Source organism: Rattus norvegicus, chromosome 1, assembly GCF_021556685.1.
Source record: "Rattus norvegicus strain SHRSP/BbbUtx chromosome 1, alternate assembly SHRSP_T2T, whole genome shotgun sequence".
NCBI classification, from domain to species: domain Eukaryota; kingdom Metazoa; phylum Chordata; class Mammalia; order Rodentia; family Muridae; genus Rattus; species Rattus norvegicus.
Window position 1 is genome coordinate 209,318,862 of NC_141534.1, and position 13,733 is coordinate 209,332,594.

At 49.1% G+C, this 13,733-nt stretch overlaps 2 protein-coding genes across 9 annotated transcripts in view; one reads left to right on the forward strand and one right to left on the reverse strand.

Annotated features, from left to right (window-relative positions):
- The window catches only part of Deaf1 (DEAF1 transcription factor), a 33,767-nt gene extending 29,781 nt beyond the window's left edge, over positions 1-3,986 (reverse strand). For 3 of the 7 annotated variants that reach the window (XM_087594528.1, XM_087594521.1, XM_087594514.1), the window contains exons 1-2: positions 3,530-3,986; positions 35-214 (exon numbers count right to left, since the gene is read on the reverse strand). In XM_087594528.1, the coding sequence (XP_087450654.1) occupies positions 35-68 (34 nt within the window). In that variant the 5' untranslated portion in view covers positions 69-214; positions 3,530-3,986. 7 annotated transcript variants of the gene reach the window in all.
- A 391-nt stretch (positions 3,987-4,377) lies between these two features.
- On the forward strand, positions 4,378-12,735 carry Tmem80 (transmembrane protein 80). 2 transcript variants are annotated; one of them, NM_001402263.1, is given in 5 exon segments: positions 4,378-4,514; positions 8,603-8,622; positions 9,273-9,366; positions 9,445-9,537; positions 11,434-12,735. In NM_001402263.1, coding segments are annotated over 5 exon segments (432 nt in total). In that variant the 5' UTR covers positions 4,378-4,495; the 3' UTR covers positions 11,640-12,735.
- Positions 12,736-13,733: the final 998 nt, after the last annotated feature.

Below are 13,733 nucleotides of genomic sequence, written 5' to 3' on the forward strand. Positions count from 1 at the left end.
CACCATGACCCCCCATTCCCACTCCACCACTGGCCTTTCTCCCTTTGCAAAGAAGCTGCAAGTCCCATAGGTCTAGGACACCTCCTTGTCGATCAAGACATGGCAGACTCCAGTCCAGCCTCATCCCTCTCCACTGCCATAGCTCAGGCCATCCTACAGTCTTGTGTCCACTGTCTGGGGTCTCCATGACATCCTTCCCCAGAAACTCTTCCTCCTGAAAGACACGTCAACCTGCCAGCCACTCCTGCAACATGAACTTGACTCCTTGGGGCAAACAGGTCTACCAGCAGTAACTGCACAGAACAGCTGCACGAAGATGTGTCATGTCCCTGAGGCGTCCTGCCACAGTGTCACTGGGTTCTTCTGTATCCTACTGCCTACTACTATGTATCCTTTGCAGTTGGCCTTCCCGATCTCTACAACAGTTCTGTCTGCCACCCAGCATTCTAAAATGCCCAGTACCCAGGGAAGCCTTTGGCATGAGGGAAATACCCAAGGATGCCAACTGGAGTCCTGACAGCCCCATTAATCCAGCCCTGACCAACCTGCACCCCTTGCACCTGTTCTAGCTCCTGTCCATTACCAATCCATATGTGGGGTACACCTAATTAAGGAACTCAGTTAGCGCTGAGCTACCTGGTATAATCTGACTTCAAAAACTTACAACACGATGTTAGAAATCTTCTGATACATAAATATCACTAAAATTCTAATACATACATATACACACATGTATACACCCAGCACAGATGCAGTTCTCTGTTGTCACCACAAACATACTTCCTTCCTGAGCTCAGAAAAATATATGCAAAAGAGGATAAAAACTCCATGGCCCCAAATCCCAATGTCAACCCAGAATTCATGGTTGAAAATGGAGCATTAAAAACTTGGGGCTGGGGATTTAGCTCAGTGGTAGAGCGCTTACCTAGGAAGTGCAAGGCCCTGGGTTCGATCCCCAGCTCCGAAAAAAAGAACCAAAAAAAAAAAAAAACTCCAGGAAAGGGGTTGGGGATTTAGCTCAGTGGTAGAGCGCTTGCCTAGCAAGCGCAAGGCCTTGGGTTCGGTCCCCAGGTCCAAAAAAAAAAAAAAAAAAAAAAAAAAAACTCCAGGAAAAGCCACACAGCAAAGGCAAACATCTTTAATCCCAGCACTCAGGGCAGAGGCAGGCATATCTGAGTTCTAGCCTACCTTGATCTACAGAGTGCCAGGACAAACAGGGTTATACAGAGAGACTCTGTCTTAGGACAGGACAGGACAGGACAGGACAGGACAGGACAGGACAGGAGAGGAGAGGAGAAGAGAGGAGAGGAGAGGAGAGGAGAGAGAAAAAGAAAAAGAAAAAGAAAAAGAAAAAAAGAAAAAGAAAAAGAAAGAAGCTCCAGGAAAGAGACCAGAAATGGCTCAGCAGTTAAGAGAGTACTGTTTTCCGGTCCACAGCTCCGAAAAAAAGAACCAAAAAAAAAAAAAAAAGAAAAAAAAAAAGAGAATACTGTTTTCTCTTCTGAAGGTCCTGGGTTCAATTCCCAGCAGCCGCATAGTTGCTTACAACTCCCTATAACTCCAGTTCCAAAAGAACAGAAGCCTTTTTGTGACTTCAACGGGGATCAAGCAAACATGTGGTATATCTACACATGCAGGCAAAGCAACCACACACATTAAATACATTAACTTAAAAAAAAAAAAAAAAAAAAAAAAAAAACTCTGGGAAGAGAGCAGTATGGCTCAGAAATTTCAAGCACACTGTTCTTTCTGAGGCCCAAGCACCCATGTTAGGTTCTCACAACCATGTGTAACTCTAGCTCCATAAGGAATTGCAGACACCTGCAATCACATATATACACATAAAAATAAATATATATCTTCTTTTAAAAAGCTCTAGGGGGTTGGGGATTTAGCTCAGCGGTAGAGCACTTGCCTAGCTAGCGCAAGGCCCTGGGTTCGGTCCCCAGCTCCGAAAAAAAGAAGAAAAAAAAAAAAAAAAAAAAAGCTCTAGGAAGCTTCCCTCACTCTTGTAACTGGATCTAGACTTCAGGTAAATAGGGCAGAAAACAAGCAGAACCAAGGCTTCTCCACCACTGTGCTCCAGTCCTAATGGTCTGAACAAACACCCACCTAGAGTTAAGCTTCAGCTCTGATGTGCCCTGATTAAAACCCCAACACCAAGCCTGCAGCTTCATATTGGAAATAACAAAACAAGAAGCATGGCAAAATGGTGGTCTTCCAAGGGTTCAGGTAGACAAGCATAAAATCCAGAGCTCCAACTGGCAGGGAGTTCAACACGCAGGAAGGTCAAAGGGTGGGGGGATTTAGTGGAGTTGTAGGAGGCAGTGTGGTGTGGTGTCACCTGTACAGGGTGATACAGCTTAGCTCAAGGCTCTATTTGTCATGAAACATGAGAATCGGGGTGCTCTATGTGTCAAGAAAACAGAAGGAACAAAATGGAAAGCTAAGTAATGAAGGAGGGATATCTGCATAGGAAAAGACTTAGAAGATGCAGCATGGAGACTCTCATGCCACTATGTTTAAGCAAGGCTGGTGTCTGCATCGTTAACTTTGAAAGGTTGCCTGCCTTGGATAACTCTCCTGCCCTGCTCAGGTCACACTTAGACCTGAACTGGCCTTTGAGACAGACAGGTCTACCAGCAGTAATGCTGCTGACCATACCTGGAACACCTCCAGGACAGAATTCATATCTGACCCATCTGTGCTATCAGCTCCCAGGAAGCAGCAGGAGAGGACAAGGCAGGTAGTAGAAACTGAGAAAGTTCCAAAAGGTAAAAAAGACAGGGGTTGGGGATTTAGCTCAGTGGTAGAGCGCTTGCCTAACAAGCGCAAGGCCCTGGGTTCGGTCCCCAGCTCCAAAAAAAAAAAAAAAAAAAAAAGACAAAGAGCAGAGAGGCACACTCACACAAGAGAAAGGAACAAGTCAGTATACAGTGCAGAGCCAGGCTAGTGGAGGGAGGAAAGGAGGGAGGGAGGGAGGGAGGGAGGGAGGGAGGGAGGGAGGGAGGGAGGGAGGGAGAGAGACAGAGAGACAGAGAGAGAGACAGAGAGACAGAGAGACAGAGAGAGAGAGACAGAGAGAGACAGAGAGAGACAGAGAGACAGAGAGAGAGATTATGCAGGGCGATGTGCAATGCAGAGCAGGGACAGAGCAAGTGTGCAAGGCATTGTTCGATGCATGGGCAGGTGCAGAGAAGGTGTTCAGGCATTGTTAAGTGCTCGGGCAAGTGTGAAGTGCACAGGTGGTGCAGAGCATGGCATGTGTGTAGGTAGGGCAGGTGTCAGGTGCAGGGACAGGTATATGGTGCATGGACAGGGGCAGGGCAGGTGTGCAGGTCACTGTGAGGTGCACTGGCAGGGCAGGTGCTAAGCAGATGTGCAGGACAGGTGGAAGAGAGCCTTCCCTGTGAGACAGATGTGCATGACAGATGCATAATGCATATGGGAAGCAGCCTGTGCATGGTGCATGTGTTCAGGGCTTGTACGCGGGAACCCGGTGAGGCGCGAGGCCGGCGGGCGCACTTGCCTGCAAAGGCGGCGGCGGCGGCGGCCTCATCAGGGCTGGGCAGAGCCTCGGTACCCATATCCATGTGCCCAGATTCGGCCGCCATCACCGCCACAGCCGTGACCCGCCGCGTCTCGCGCTCCGCCTCGGAGTCTGCGTCCTCCTCCGAGTCCTCGTCTCTGCTTAACACCGGCTCCTCCGCCTCGCTTTCCGCTGCGGCCGCGGCGGCCGCCGCCACAGCGGCAGCGGCCGCCACCGCTGCCGCCTCGGCCAGGCCCAGCTGTTTTGCCGCCGAGTCCGAGTCCTCCATACGGACTCCACCGAGTCCGCCCGAAGGCGCTGTCCGGGACCGCCCGAAGCGCCAGGCACCGAGCCCGAAGCGGGGCCCGAAGAGGCCGCCCGAGTTGGGCCGAGGCCGCCCGAAGCCACCGCCCGAGCAGCGACCGAAGAGGCAGTCTGACGCCCGCCGAACCGAGCCGAAGCTGCCCGCAGAGCCGAGCTAATGTCCCGAGTGTAGAACCGAGGCTCTCCGAAGTTTCCCGAAGTGCAGAATCGAGCTAGTACGAATGGTCCCGAAGTTTCACGAAACCTTACGAGCGTTTCTTCCTCGCTGTCTAGGAAGCTGATCTGACTGTAGTCACTAACCGATGGAGCTGGCTGGCTCTGGGTAGTTTCTCGCCAGCTTCCAACGAAATTTAGGTTCGCGGACAGACACTGGAGCCACTAGATTTTTTCAACCCCCTCTGGCGGCGGCGGAAGCCGAACCCATACGAGGCCTAGCCGAACTCCGCCGAATGCCTCCGAGCAGAGTTCTCCGGAGCCTCAGTGCCCGCCTCCTTCTATCCGAAAGCTCCCGAGTGTTGCCGGACGGGAGAATCGGGCCTCGGCCGCGGTCGGACGCTCGCTGCAGCGCGCGGCGGGAGGAGTGAAGATGGCGGGAGGGTGCGGCCAAGAGGCTGCTGGGATTGTGGCGGACCCAGCGGCAAAATGGCGGCCGTGCGGCCAGGTGAGGCGGGCGGGGCTGTGCGATCGCCGGGACAATGTGGTCATGCTGTCACGATGAAAGGCTATTTGGGCTGGCTCCGCAAACTTCTCTGATTGTTACCTCGCTATTCCGGAACCTGGTGGCTTAAGCCCGCTAGTCCGGATTTCTGCGCCGCAGTTGGAGAGGGGGAGGAGGGGCCATGTCTTCCGGTTGGGCGTGGGAGCATTTCGGATGTCCAGACGGCTGTCCTGAAGCTTGTCTCTGTATTCCAGTGACATATCTGAGGCACACACTGGGAGACCCCCCGTATACAACCATATCACAACTCCTGCGACCCGGGGTCCACCTGTGGATTACCCAGAGTACACTATAGTGACATACGAAGTACACAATTGTATTTCACTAAAGCTGACATTCATGGCATACCTATGGCTCATCCAGAGCACACCCATGTCATACCCGCTGCTCACCCTGAGTACGCCCTTGGCACACCTATTTCTTGCACTAAACCCTTGGCACACCGGACTAACACATTGAAAATACCCAAGACAACCATAGTATATATTCAGCTCACCCCTGTCATACCCACAATACACTCATGTTGCTCACTCGAGATGTAAGAATAAGTAAGAATTAAGTTTGTAGGAAAAAACTAAAAGATGATGGTTTAGTTGACCTCAAACAGCTAAAGCAGGCTTGTGCCATAGGATGATCAGGGCACAGGATCCAGTCACTCAATGACACCACTTCGAGACAATAAACTACATGCTTTAGACTCATAGGTTTTTGTAGCTAAGGGTAGGGAAAGGGTGCTTGTTAAGTGCATTCTAGATAAGTTAGCTGTTTTCCTTAGACAAACTGGTTTTGGAATTTCAGGGTCTTTTGTCTCTTTGTACCCGTGGAGTATCTGGGGTAAGGGTCATCTGCTCTTCTGGATTCTGGTGTCTGAAGTCAAGGTCAGCTGCTTTTCTTCAGCTCTGAAATACTTGGCTTTCTGGAACTTTGAGCTAAAATTCAGTCCCTTGGCTTTGATGGGATTTTTTTTTTTTTAACCAGGTATAGCTGTGACACACCCTAGGGAACACCTTGTCATACCTGCAGCTTACCACACATTCATTCATGGTATGCCTCTGGCATGCACTGAGATATGCTCAAGATATTCATAGCATACATTCAGCTCATCCCAAGTACACCTATAGTTCTCAGCACCTCCATAGCATACCTGAGGTATACCTTGGGTAAAGCCATGGCAAACCTGGTACACACCAGACACAGCCATGGCATAATGATGTCATCTTACCCTGGATGAGTACACACCCGTGTGTATACGCGCGCTCGTGTACACACACACACACACACACACACACACACACACACCCCTTTGGCTTACTTGAGTCTCAGACAGCCAGACAGTGCTATAGCTAATATTTCACTATGGCTGAGTCCCAGGCCAAATGAGGAGGTCTGGGCCTAGATGATATGGGCAGGCAGGGCCAAGTACCAGCAATATGAGTCAGAAGCTGGTCGTAGCCAGCTCAGACCAGTGCATCCATTTCCCCAAATGTTCCTTAATGGAACACATGTCAGAAATGTGATTGTACTACACATGCAGCCTTGCCTGTCACCTCCCACCGTATGCTTTGTTTAATAGCTACCACAGAGGGGTTGAGGATTTAGCTCAGTGGTAGAGCGCTTGCCTAGCAAGCGCAAGGCCCTGGGTTCGGTCCTCAGCTCCAGTAAAAAAAAAAAAAAAAAAAATAGCTACCACAGACTTGGGAGTGCTATTGTTGTGTGCATGTTTACAGTAAAAAGGAAATCCTGGGCGAGAAAATGGTCTTGAAATTAAGTTGTATAAAACACCCAGTTTCCAGTCTGGGCTTTTGACTGTCTCCACTAATCCAGCAATTAAGAGGCCGAGTCAGGAAGATGGCTATTAGTTCCAGGCCAAACAAGTCAGAACTAAGTAGTGAGGCCTTATCTCAAACTTGAAACAAACAAACAAAAAACAGTATGATCCTAGCATTTGGGAAATTTGAGGCAGAATTATAAATTCAAGATCAGCCTAGGCTAAATAGGAGACCCTTGTCCCAAAGAAAGAAGAAAGAAAAAAAGAAAAAGAAAGAAAGTTTAAAGCCAGCCTGGTCTACATAGTGAGTTCCAGGAAAGCCAGAGTTACATAGTAAGATCCTTTGTCAGAAAACAAACTCTCTAACTATCTAACTAACTAATTAACTAACTAACATTATGTCATGTGAGGTTTTTATACTGTAGTTGTAAAATGTTTCATTGTGTGTATATGCAGGGAAACACTTTAAGTGTAAGGTGCCCACAGAAGCCAGAAGAAGGCATTAGATTTTCTGGAGCTAGAATTATAGACATTTGTGGCTGCCTGATGTAGGTGCTGGGAACCAAAGACAGTATTTGCTTTTACTGGCAGAACTCTATCTCTAGCCCCCTGTACAGTATTTTTCCCCCAAGTCTCACAGTTTTGATCTTTAACAATAAACAACCAGCAGATAAAATTTAAATACTTCTGCCGCTTTTTCGGGGATATGTGTCACTGTTGGGGATTGAACCTAGGACCTTTGCATGCTAGACAAGTGTTTTATCTTTTATATATATCCCAGCCCTAATCCTAGCTATTATTATTAAAGGATCCAAAAGGAGTCTTGAGAGATGGCTCAGCTGTTAAGAGCACTGGCTGCTCCTCTAGAGGACTTAAGTTTAACTCTCAGTGCCCATTGGCAACTCATAACCTTAAGTAACTCCAATCCCAGGTATCTAACACCCTCTTCTGGCCTCTGCTGGCACTTCATGCATAAGGTGTTCAGACATACATGCAGTCAAAACATCTATGCAGATAAAAGTAAGGGGGGTATTAAAAAAGGATTCAAGGGGTTGGGGATTTAGCTCAGTGGTAGAGCACTTGCCTAGGTTCGGTCCCCAGCTCCAAAAAAAAGAACCAAAAAAAAAAAAAAAAAAAAGGATTCAAAAGGCAGAAAACCCCAATGAAGTTTGTAAAGCCAACCCAAATATTGATGGGTGTCGAGGTAGCCTAGTTTAGCTGGGGCGTGGAAAAGAACAGATCAGGTTTACTAGAGCACCCTGTGGAAACATAATGCCACTCCAGCCACACTCACCTGGCTTCCTGCTCTCACATGTGTGCCTGCTGGGAGGCTGTCCAAAGGCTGTTACTAATGTCCTGTGTTTACCAGTTTATGACTTGCCCATGCAAGAGTCCACAACTCCAGAGTAAGCAGCTTCAAGCTGGCCTTCAAAGTTTAGTGACCCATATAAGTGACCCATAGAAAGTCAGCAAGGTATTACTTCCTTCTCTGCTGAAACTCTAGGGAGCAAAGGGAACGAATGGGCAGAAGACTGCAGAGCTTGGGTTCAGGTACTGCTGCACTGTCTCTGCTCAGAAGTCAGCCTCTTTTACAGGAGGCTTTGGCCAAATTCTGGGTTTGAATGGTGTGCATGCACATGTGGAGACACGCACAGCGTGAATGTGCAGCTGCTGTGAGCTCCAGACAGGTAGTCTGACCCAGGTCACGTCCCATTCAGGGAGGGGCCAGGCAGATTTTCAAGTATAAAACCAGACCCAGAGACACAAGGGAGGCTCCATTACACCCTAGAGCTGACTCTTAATACCTTCATGGAGCAGGAGACGGTCTGAGAGTCTGCACAGCTACATGGCTGCTTCAGAAAGTACTTTCCCCTCAGACAGTTATTTTGGGAAGTTAAGTAAAATTCCAGCAGAAAACAACGTCCTACAAGGGACAGGCGTAGAGGTGATTCAAGAACCTCGGGCTGGAGAGATGGCTCAGTGGTTAAGAGCACTGACTGCTCTACCAGAGGTCCTGAGTTCAAATCCCAGCGACCACATGGTGGCTCACAACCATCTGTAATGAGATCTGATGTCCTCTTCTGGTGTGTCTGAAGACAGTGACAGTGTACTCACATATATAAATAAATAAATCTTTTATAAAAAAAAAAAAAAAAGAGCCTCGGTGCAGCCATAGGTCACTTCCATTTATAAACATGGAGTCGGCGAACTAGGTTCTGCCATGTTGCTGTCGGTGTCTTACTGGCTGTCCTTTGTCTTCCAGGGAGAGGCTCCTTCAAGGTGGTATCCTGCTGCTGCTGCTTCCCAAGGCCTGACAAGCACAGTCCTACAGGGCTCCACCACATTAAGTTGCAGACTGACACAGTCAGCTTTCAGCCTTTTTGTGCCTTTCATGGTCCCTACCCCCATTTTTTTTCCTAAATCTGACTAGTAACTTGTAAGAGGGAGTGTTCCATGGTGTACTGGCTGTCACCCACCAGCTCAGGCCAGGCACTTTAAGAGGATGGCCACTTGTCTACCACCAACCAAACCAACATGGCAGGAGGCAAAACCCCCTTACTTTGAATAACCACGTGATATATTTTCTCTAAAGAAAATTGCAAGGATCCTATGTAACCTGTGACATGAATCACTCCCTCTGTCCTGCCTCATCTGCTGGGGACTGGGGTGCTTAGGCCATGCCCTGCCAGGGTGGGGAGGGGGCCCAGCATCACTCTTGTGACCAGCAGGTGCCCTCAGGTGAGCACTCCAGGAGCCCATGTAGCAGTACAAGCCCCAAGCAGGCAGGAGCCAGTGGCCGGGTTCCATGTCCATCTGTTGGTGCCCTTCTGTCGGAATTTACCCAGCTGCTGATTTGCAGCTATGAGTGGCAAAATGCCACCTGGGTAGGTACATCTCATTGGTGAGCTTGAGGATCCTTGATTACTTACCAGCTCTCGTCAGTTCCTCTTCAGATGCTGTTCCACCTCAGTGGGCTGTACTATGCTCTGTACTTCCTAGCCACACTCCTGATGATTGTGTACAAAAGTAAGTGACAAGTGCCAGGCCCATCAAAGGAACTGTGCCTGAATAAGCTGATCTGAGTCTGGCTGTATGTGTCCCTAGGTCAGGTTTTCAGCTATCCTTCTAACTGTCTGGTCCTGGATCTGGTTCTCTTGCTTCTGATGGGAATTTTCGAAGTAGCTCAGCTATACCTAGGTGAGTTTTCTCTGAAACCATAAAATGCTTGTAGTCCCATAGGTGTCCCTTCAAACTTTCTGAACCTTTAAGTATTAATCACGTTATAGTGTGGGTCTCGGAAACACTTTCATTCAGGCAGCTTTACTGGGTGCTTTGCAGTATCACCTTATGTTGTCATTAAGTATTAACTATTTGTTCAGAAGCCTTGCTCCAAGACTAATTGACACTGGTGACATCCTCCTGTCTGGAAGGATGTGTATACCACAGCCACACTCAGACGGGAAGCCCAGCCTGAAGCTGGAGCTCCAGATCACTCCTTTGGACTTCCCTCTTCCCTGTTGGCTTCAGCCCTCAGGGAGAAAGTCTGGCAGAGAGGAAGTGTGGAGTTTTTGCCAGGTCCCTTGAAGGACAGGCTCAGCATCACATCAGTTCCCACCTTAAGAGGCCACTCTTAGCCAGTTGCCTGCCTGCTTGCCTGCCGTCTGTCTGTCTGTCTATCTATCTATCTTATCTATCTATCTATCTATCTATCTATCTATCTATCTATCTATCTATCTATCTATCTATCTATCTATAGACAGAGTCTCCAGTGGCTAAGGCTGGCCTTAAACTCCTGATCCTTCTGCCTTTTCCTCCTGAGTGCTGGGATTATAGGCATCACATCCAGTTGTGCATTAGTAGGATCAAACACAGGGCTCCTGCATGTTGGCAAGCGTCATATCAACTGAACTACATCCCTCGGTGAACTGTACTATGCTCTGTACTTTTTTTCCCCCCAAATCACATAGTTCATTTAGATCAGGGTTAGGGTCAGTACACGTAGGTTCTTCTAATGGACAAAGAATGCAAAAGGTAAAACATGGAAGTCTTCCTTCCATAGCTGGCTGTAGTGACAAGCACAGGTCTCGGTCTCTAGCTCTGCCCCTACTTTTTCCTATACTCAGTCACAGACACGTAAAGGAGGTGCCACATCCAGGTCCATTGCACTGTCAGGCTCTGATCCTTCTCTTTGATTGGATCTGGTGCCTTCCCTCCCACTCTGTTGGGGGTAGAGTGTCCTCTCTGGTCATTCTAGACAGAGCCACAGTGTCTGCTGCCATGGACTGTACCGGAACTTACACAGCACAGCTTACTCAGTGGGCAGTGCTCCCATGGTCCACAGAATGAAGAGTCAGGTCAGGCCAACCCCTTGTAGTACCCTGTAGGGGGCTGTCAGCATTGGATCTCTAAGCAGTTAGTACCCCCCATCCACTCGAGTCAGCCTCATCAGACACCCAGGGCTGGGGTCAGCTTCAGACCTTCAGACACAGCCCCAGCAGCCCTGGCAGCTGGTCAACTACCGGCAGCTCCAAGCTGGCGTTTTCCATGAATGACCCATTTGTTTGTAAAGTGGGCAGTTTGTTTTTCATAAGTATTCATGAAACTTTCCAGAACCAGCCTGCCTTAACCCAGACTGAAATATTTTTAGATATTTTAAACGAAATCCCTTTGATCCCTCTTGGGGTTAGAAAAAGGTGGCAAATGCCCACAGTTTTCAAACCAAACTGTTTGTGCCTTAAGAGTAGAGAATCTGGAGGTTGGAGAGATGGTTCAGTGGTTAAGAGCACTGACTGCTCTTCCAGAGGTCCTGAGTTCAAATCCCAGCAACCACATGGTGGCTCACAACCATCTGTATGTAGTGAGATCTGATGCCCTCTTTTGGTGTGTCTGAAGACAGCTATAGTACACATATAAATAAAATAAATATTTAAAATAAAAAAAGAGTAGAGAATCTGAGCTTTCCTTGTTGCTACTGTCTGACATGAGTGGCCCTAGTGGGCAGTGTTCACAAATCCCATGAATTCGTTGACCCTTGGCAAGCAGTCGGTGAGTCCTGCAGCCCCCGCCTCACTTCATGTCTGTTTTCTTCTCCAGGCACACAAGGCAACCTGACGGAGGCTGAAGTGCCACTGGCAGCCAGCCTGGCATTCACAGCAGTCAGTGGCCTCCTTTCTGTTCACTTCCTACTCTGGCAGACCTTGGTCCTGTGGATGGACTCAGTCCTCAGCACGGTTCTCCTGGTGCTGCATGGGCTGGAGGCCGGCCTGCAAGTGGTGGTCATTGCTGATTTCATCAGGTAGACAGACCGGGACAACCTGCACAGCAGTGCTCCTCAGCCTCCAGCCAGTTCCTTTGCCCAGAAAGGAGGGAATCTTTTTTATTGCTTATCTTAGATGGTTTATACATCTTTTTTAGTGAGGGGGGTACAAGACCTAGGGAAGGACAGACTTAGAAGCTTGAAGATGGCCATCATGGACAATAGTCTAGTGAATCCCAGAGATGTGTACCCATGTCCTGTGCTGGGGTGCTGACTATAGCAGGACCACCAGTGATCCCCAGGCTAGTGAAAGGCAAAGCCTTTCAGGAAGTCATCGGCCAGGATAGCCCTGCAGCTCCACCTTGTCTCGGCCCTAGAAACACAGAATCCTGGCAGGAGAACTTGGCTGTGCTGGTCTGCCACCATGTGTTTTCTCACACACAGATTACTGAGTTCTGTGCGGGAGCACTGGCCCTGGGTCTTGTTCTGAGAGCCTGTTGTACTTAGTTGCCAGACTTTGGTCCAGAGCTGGGATCCCCCTGGAGCTGCAGGATGGCAGGCCTTGTGTTCCAGTGTCCCTCCAATTTGCCTCCCCATCAGGCCAGCCCTGAATGAAACGGCTTGGTTTCCAAAAGGAAACAAAAGCAAATGTATTCCAGGTCTGGTGGCACACAAACCTTTAATCCCAGCACCCAAGAGGCAAAGATGGGTATATGTTTGTAAGTTCAAAGCCAGCCTGTCTGGCCTACATGGTAATTTGAGGGTCACCCAGGGTTACATGGTGAGACTGTGTCTTTAAAAAAAAAAGTATGCAGGCCAGAGAGCTGGCTATTATGGCCATCTCAGCCATGTTCAGGGCTGGAGGTAGGGCTGGGGAAGTTCCAAGGAGCAGAAGACAGAATAAAAGAACAACTTTTAGTCAGGTTGTCTGGGAGTCACAGTTCACCAAACTGCAGCCTTTGTAGAGTGCCAAGTGAGTTTCATCTCCTCTCCTCCTAGCCTGTTTTTTCTCAAAAAGTATTTAAGCAGTATTTTTTTTTTACAGTTTCTGTCATTCTGTTAGGTGTTTTCTGTTTACAATGCTATGTTCAAATATCTAGTTTCTCTTTTAAAAAAATAAATAAGTAGTTATGCCGTCATGACTTTGCCTTCATTATAACCACCTACCTTCCCCAGCGTCCGATATGGAAGAGCTCCCCTGTTGCCCCTTCTCAGCCCTGTCCTGGACTCGCTCTGTAGCCTCTACCCGGCTTCTCTCTACCCTGGTAATGAGCCAGAAGCCTCCCTATGAAGTGTGTTGAAGGTGATAGCATTCTGGGCCATCCAGAGCCTTCTCTAGGATCAGGGAGCCTTCTATACACATAGGTCCTTGGCTGATTTCCTTTAATTCATGTCTCCCAGAGACCGTGGTGAATACCAGAAGGGCCTGGAGACGTGCTCTGCCTATGCCACAGGCAGACTTGGAAGGCCCAATGTCTAGAAAGCCTATGAGCACCCCTCCCCAGTGTCCCTGTGGCTTGAGCAAGGATAGCCTGTGTAGGCAGAGTGGGCTAGGGCCAGTGGGTCTAAGGGCTCAGCCACTCCCATAGATCAAGTCAGGACCTCTGTTGGGAAGGAAGCTGGTTACGTGCACACCTAAGCCAGAGTTTCAAGCCTTTAACACCCCTGTCCTTACTGGCCACATGAAGGTGGTACTTCACGTGACCCAGAGTGGGCATCAGTCACCACCACCAGCCTGGGCTGCCTCACAACCAAGTTTATGAAGACCGGTAGCAGCACAGAGGAGCCCCGCCTGAGCTGCCATACATGTTTTCCACACTTCACCTATCCCCAGCTCAGCCCAGGAATGTCAGGGCACACACCTGCCCCTCCCATTACACAGCTGACCACTTGACCCCTGCTTGCTAGGCCAGGGCGAGGTCACAGGCAGAGCAAGATTGGACCAGTTCTGTGAGATCAGCAGTAAGGGCTGTGAACCAGGAAGCCTCTCTGGGGTTCATCAGGAGCTGGGCTTGGAGTCCACTTCTGCCACCCCTCTGTCCTCTCACCTGTAGTGTCCCAAAGTGTTTCAAGTGGGCAACAAGCCATGTCAGACAGTGCCGCTAGCCCTCTAGGGCAGAGCACCCAATACCCTAGG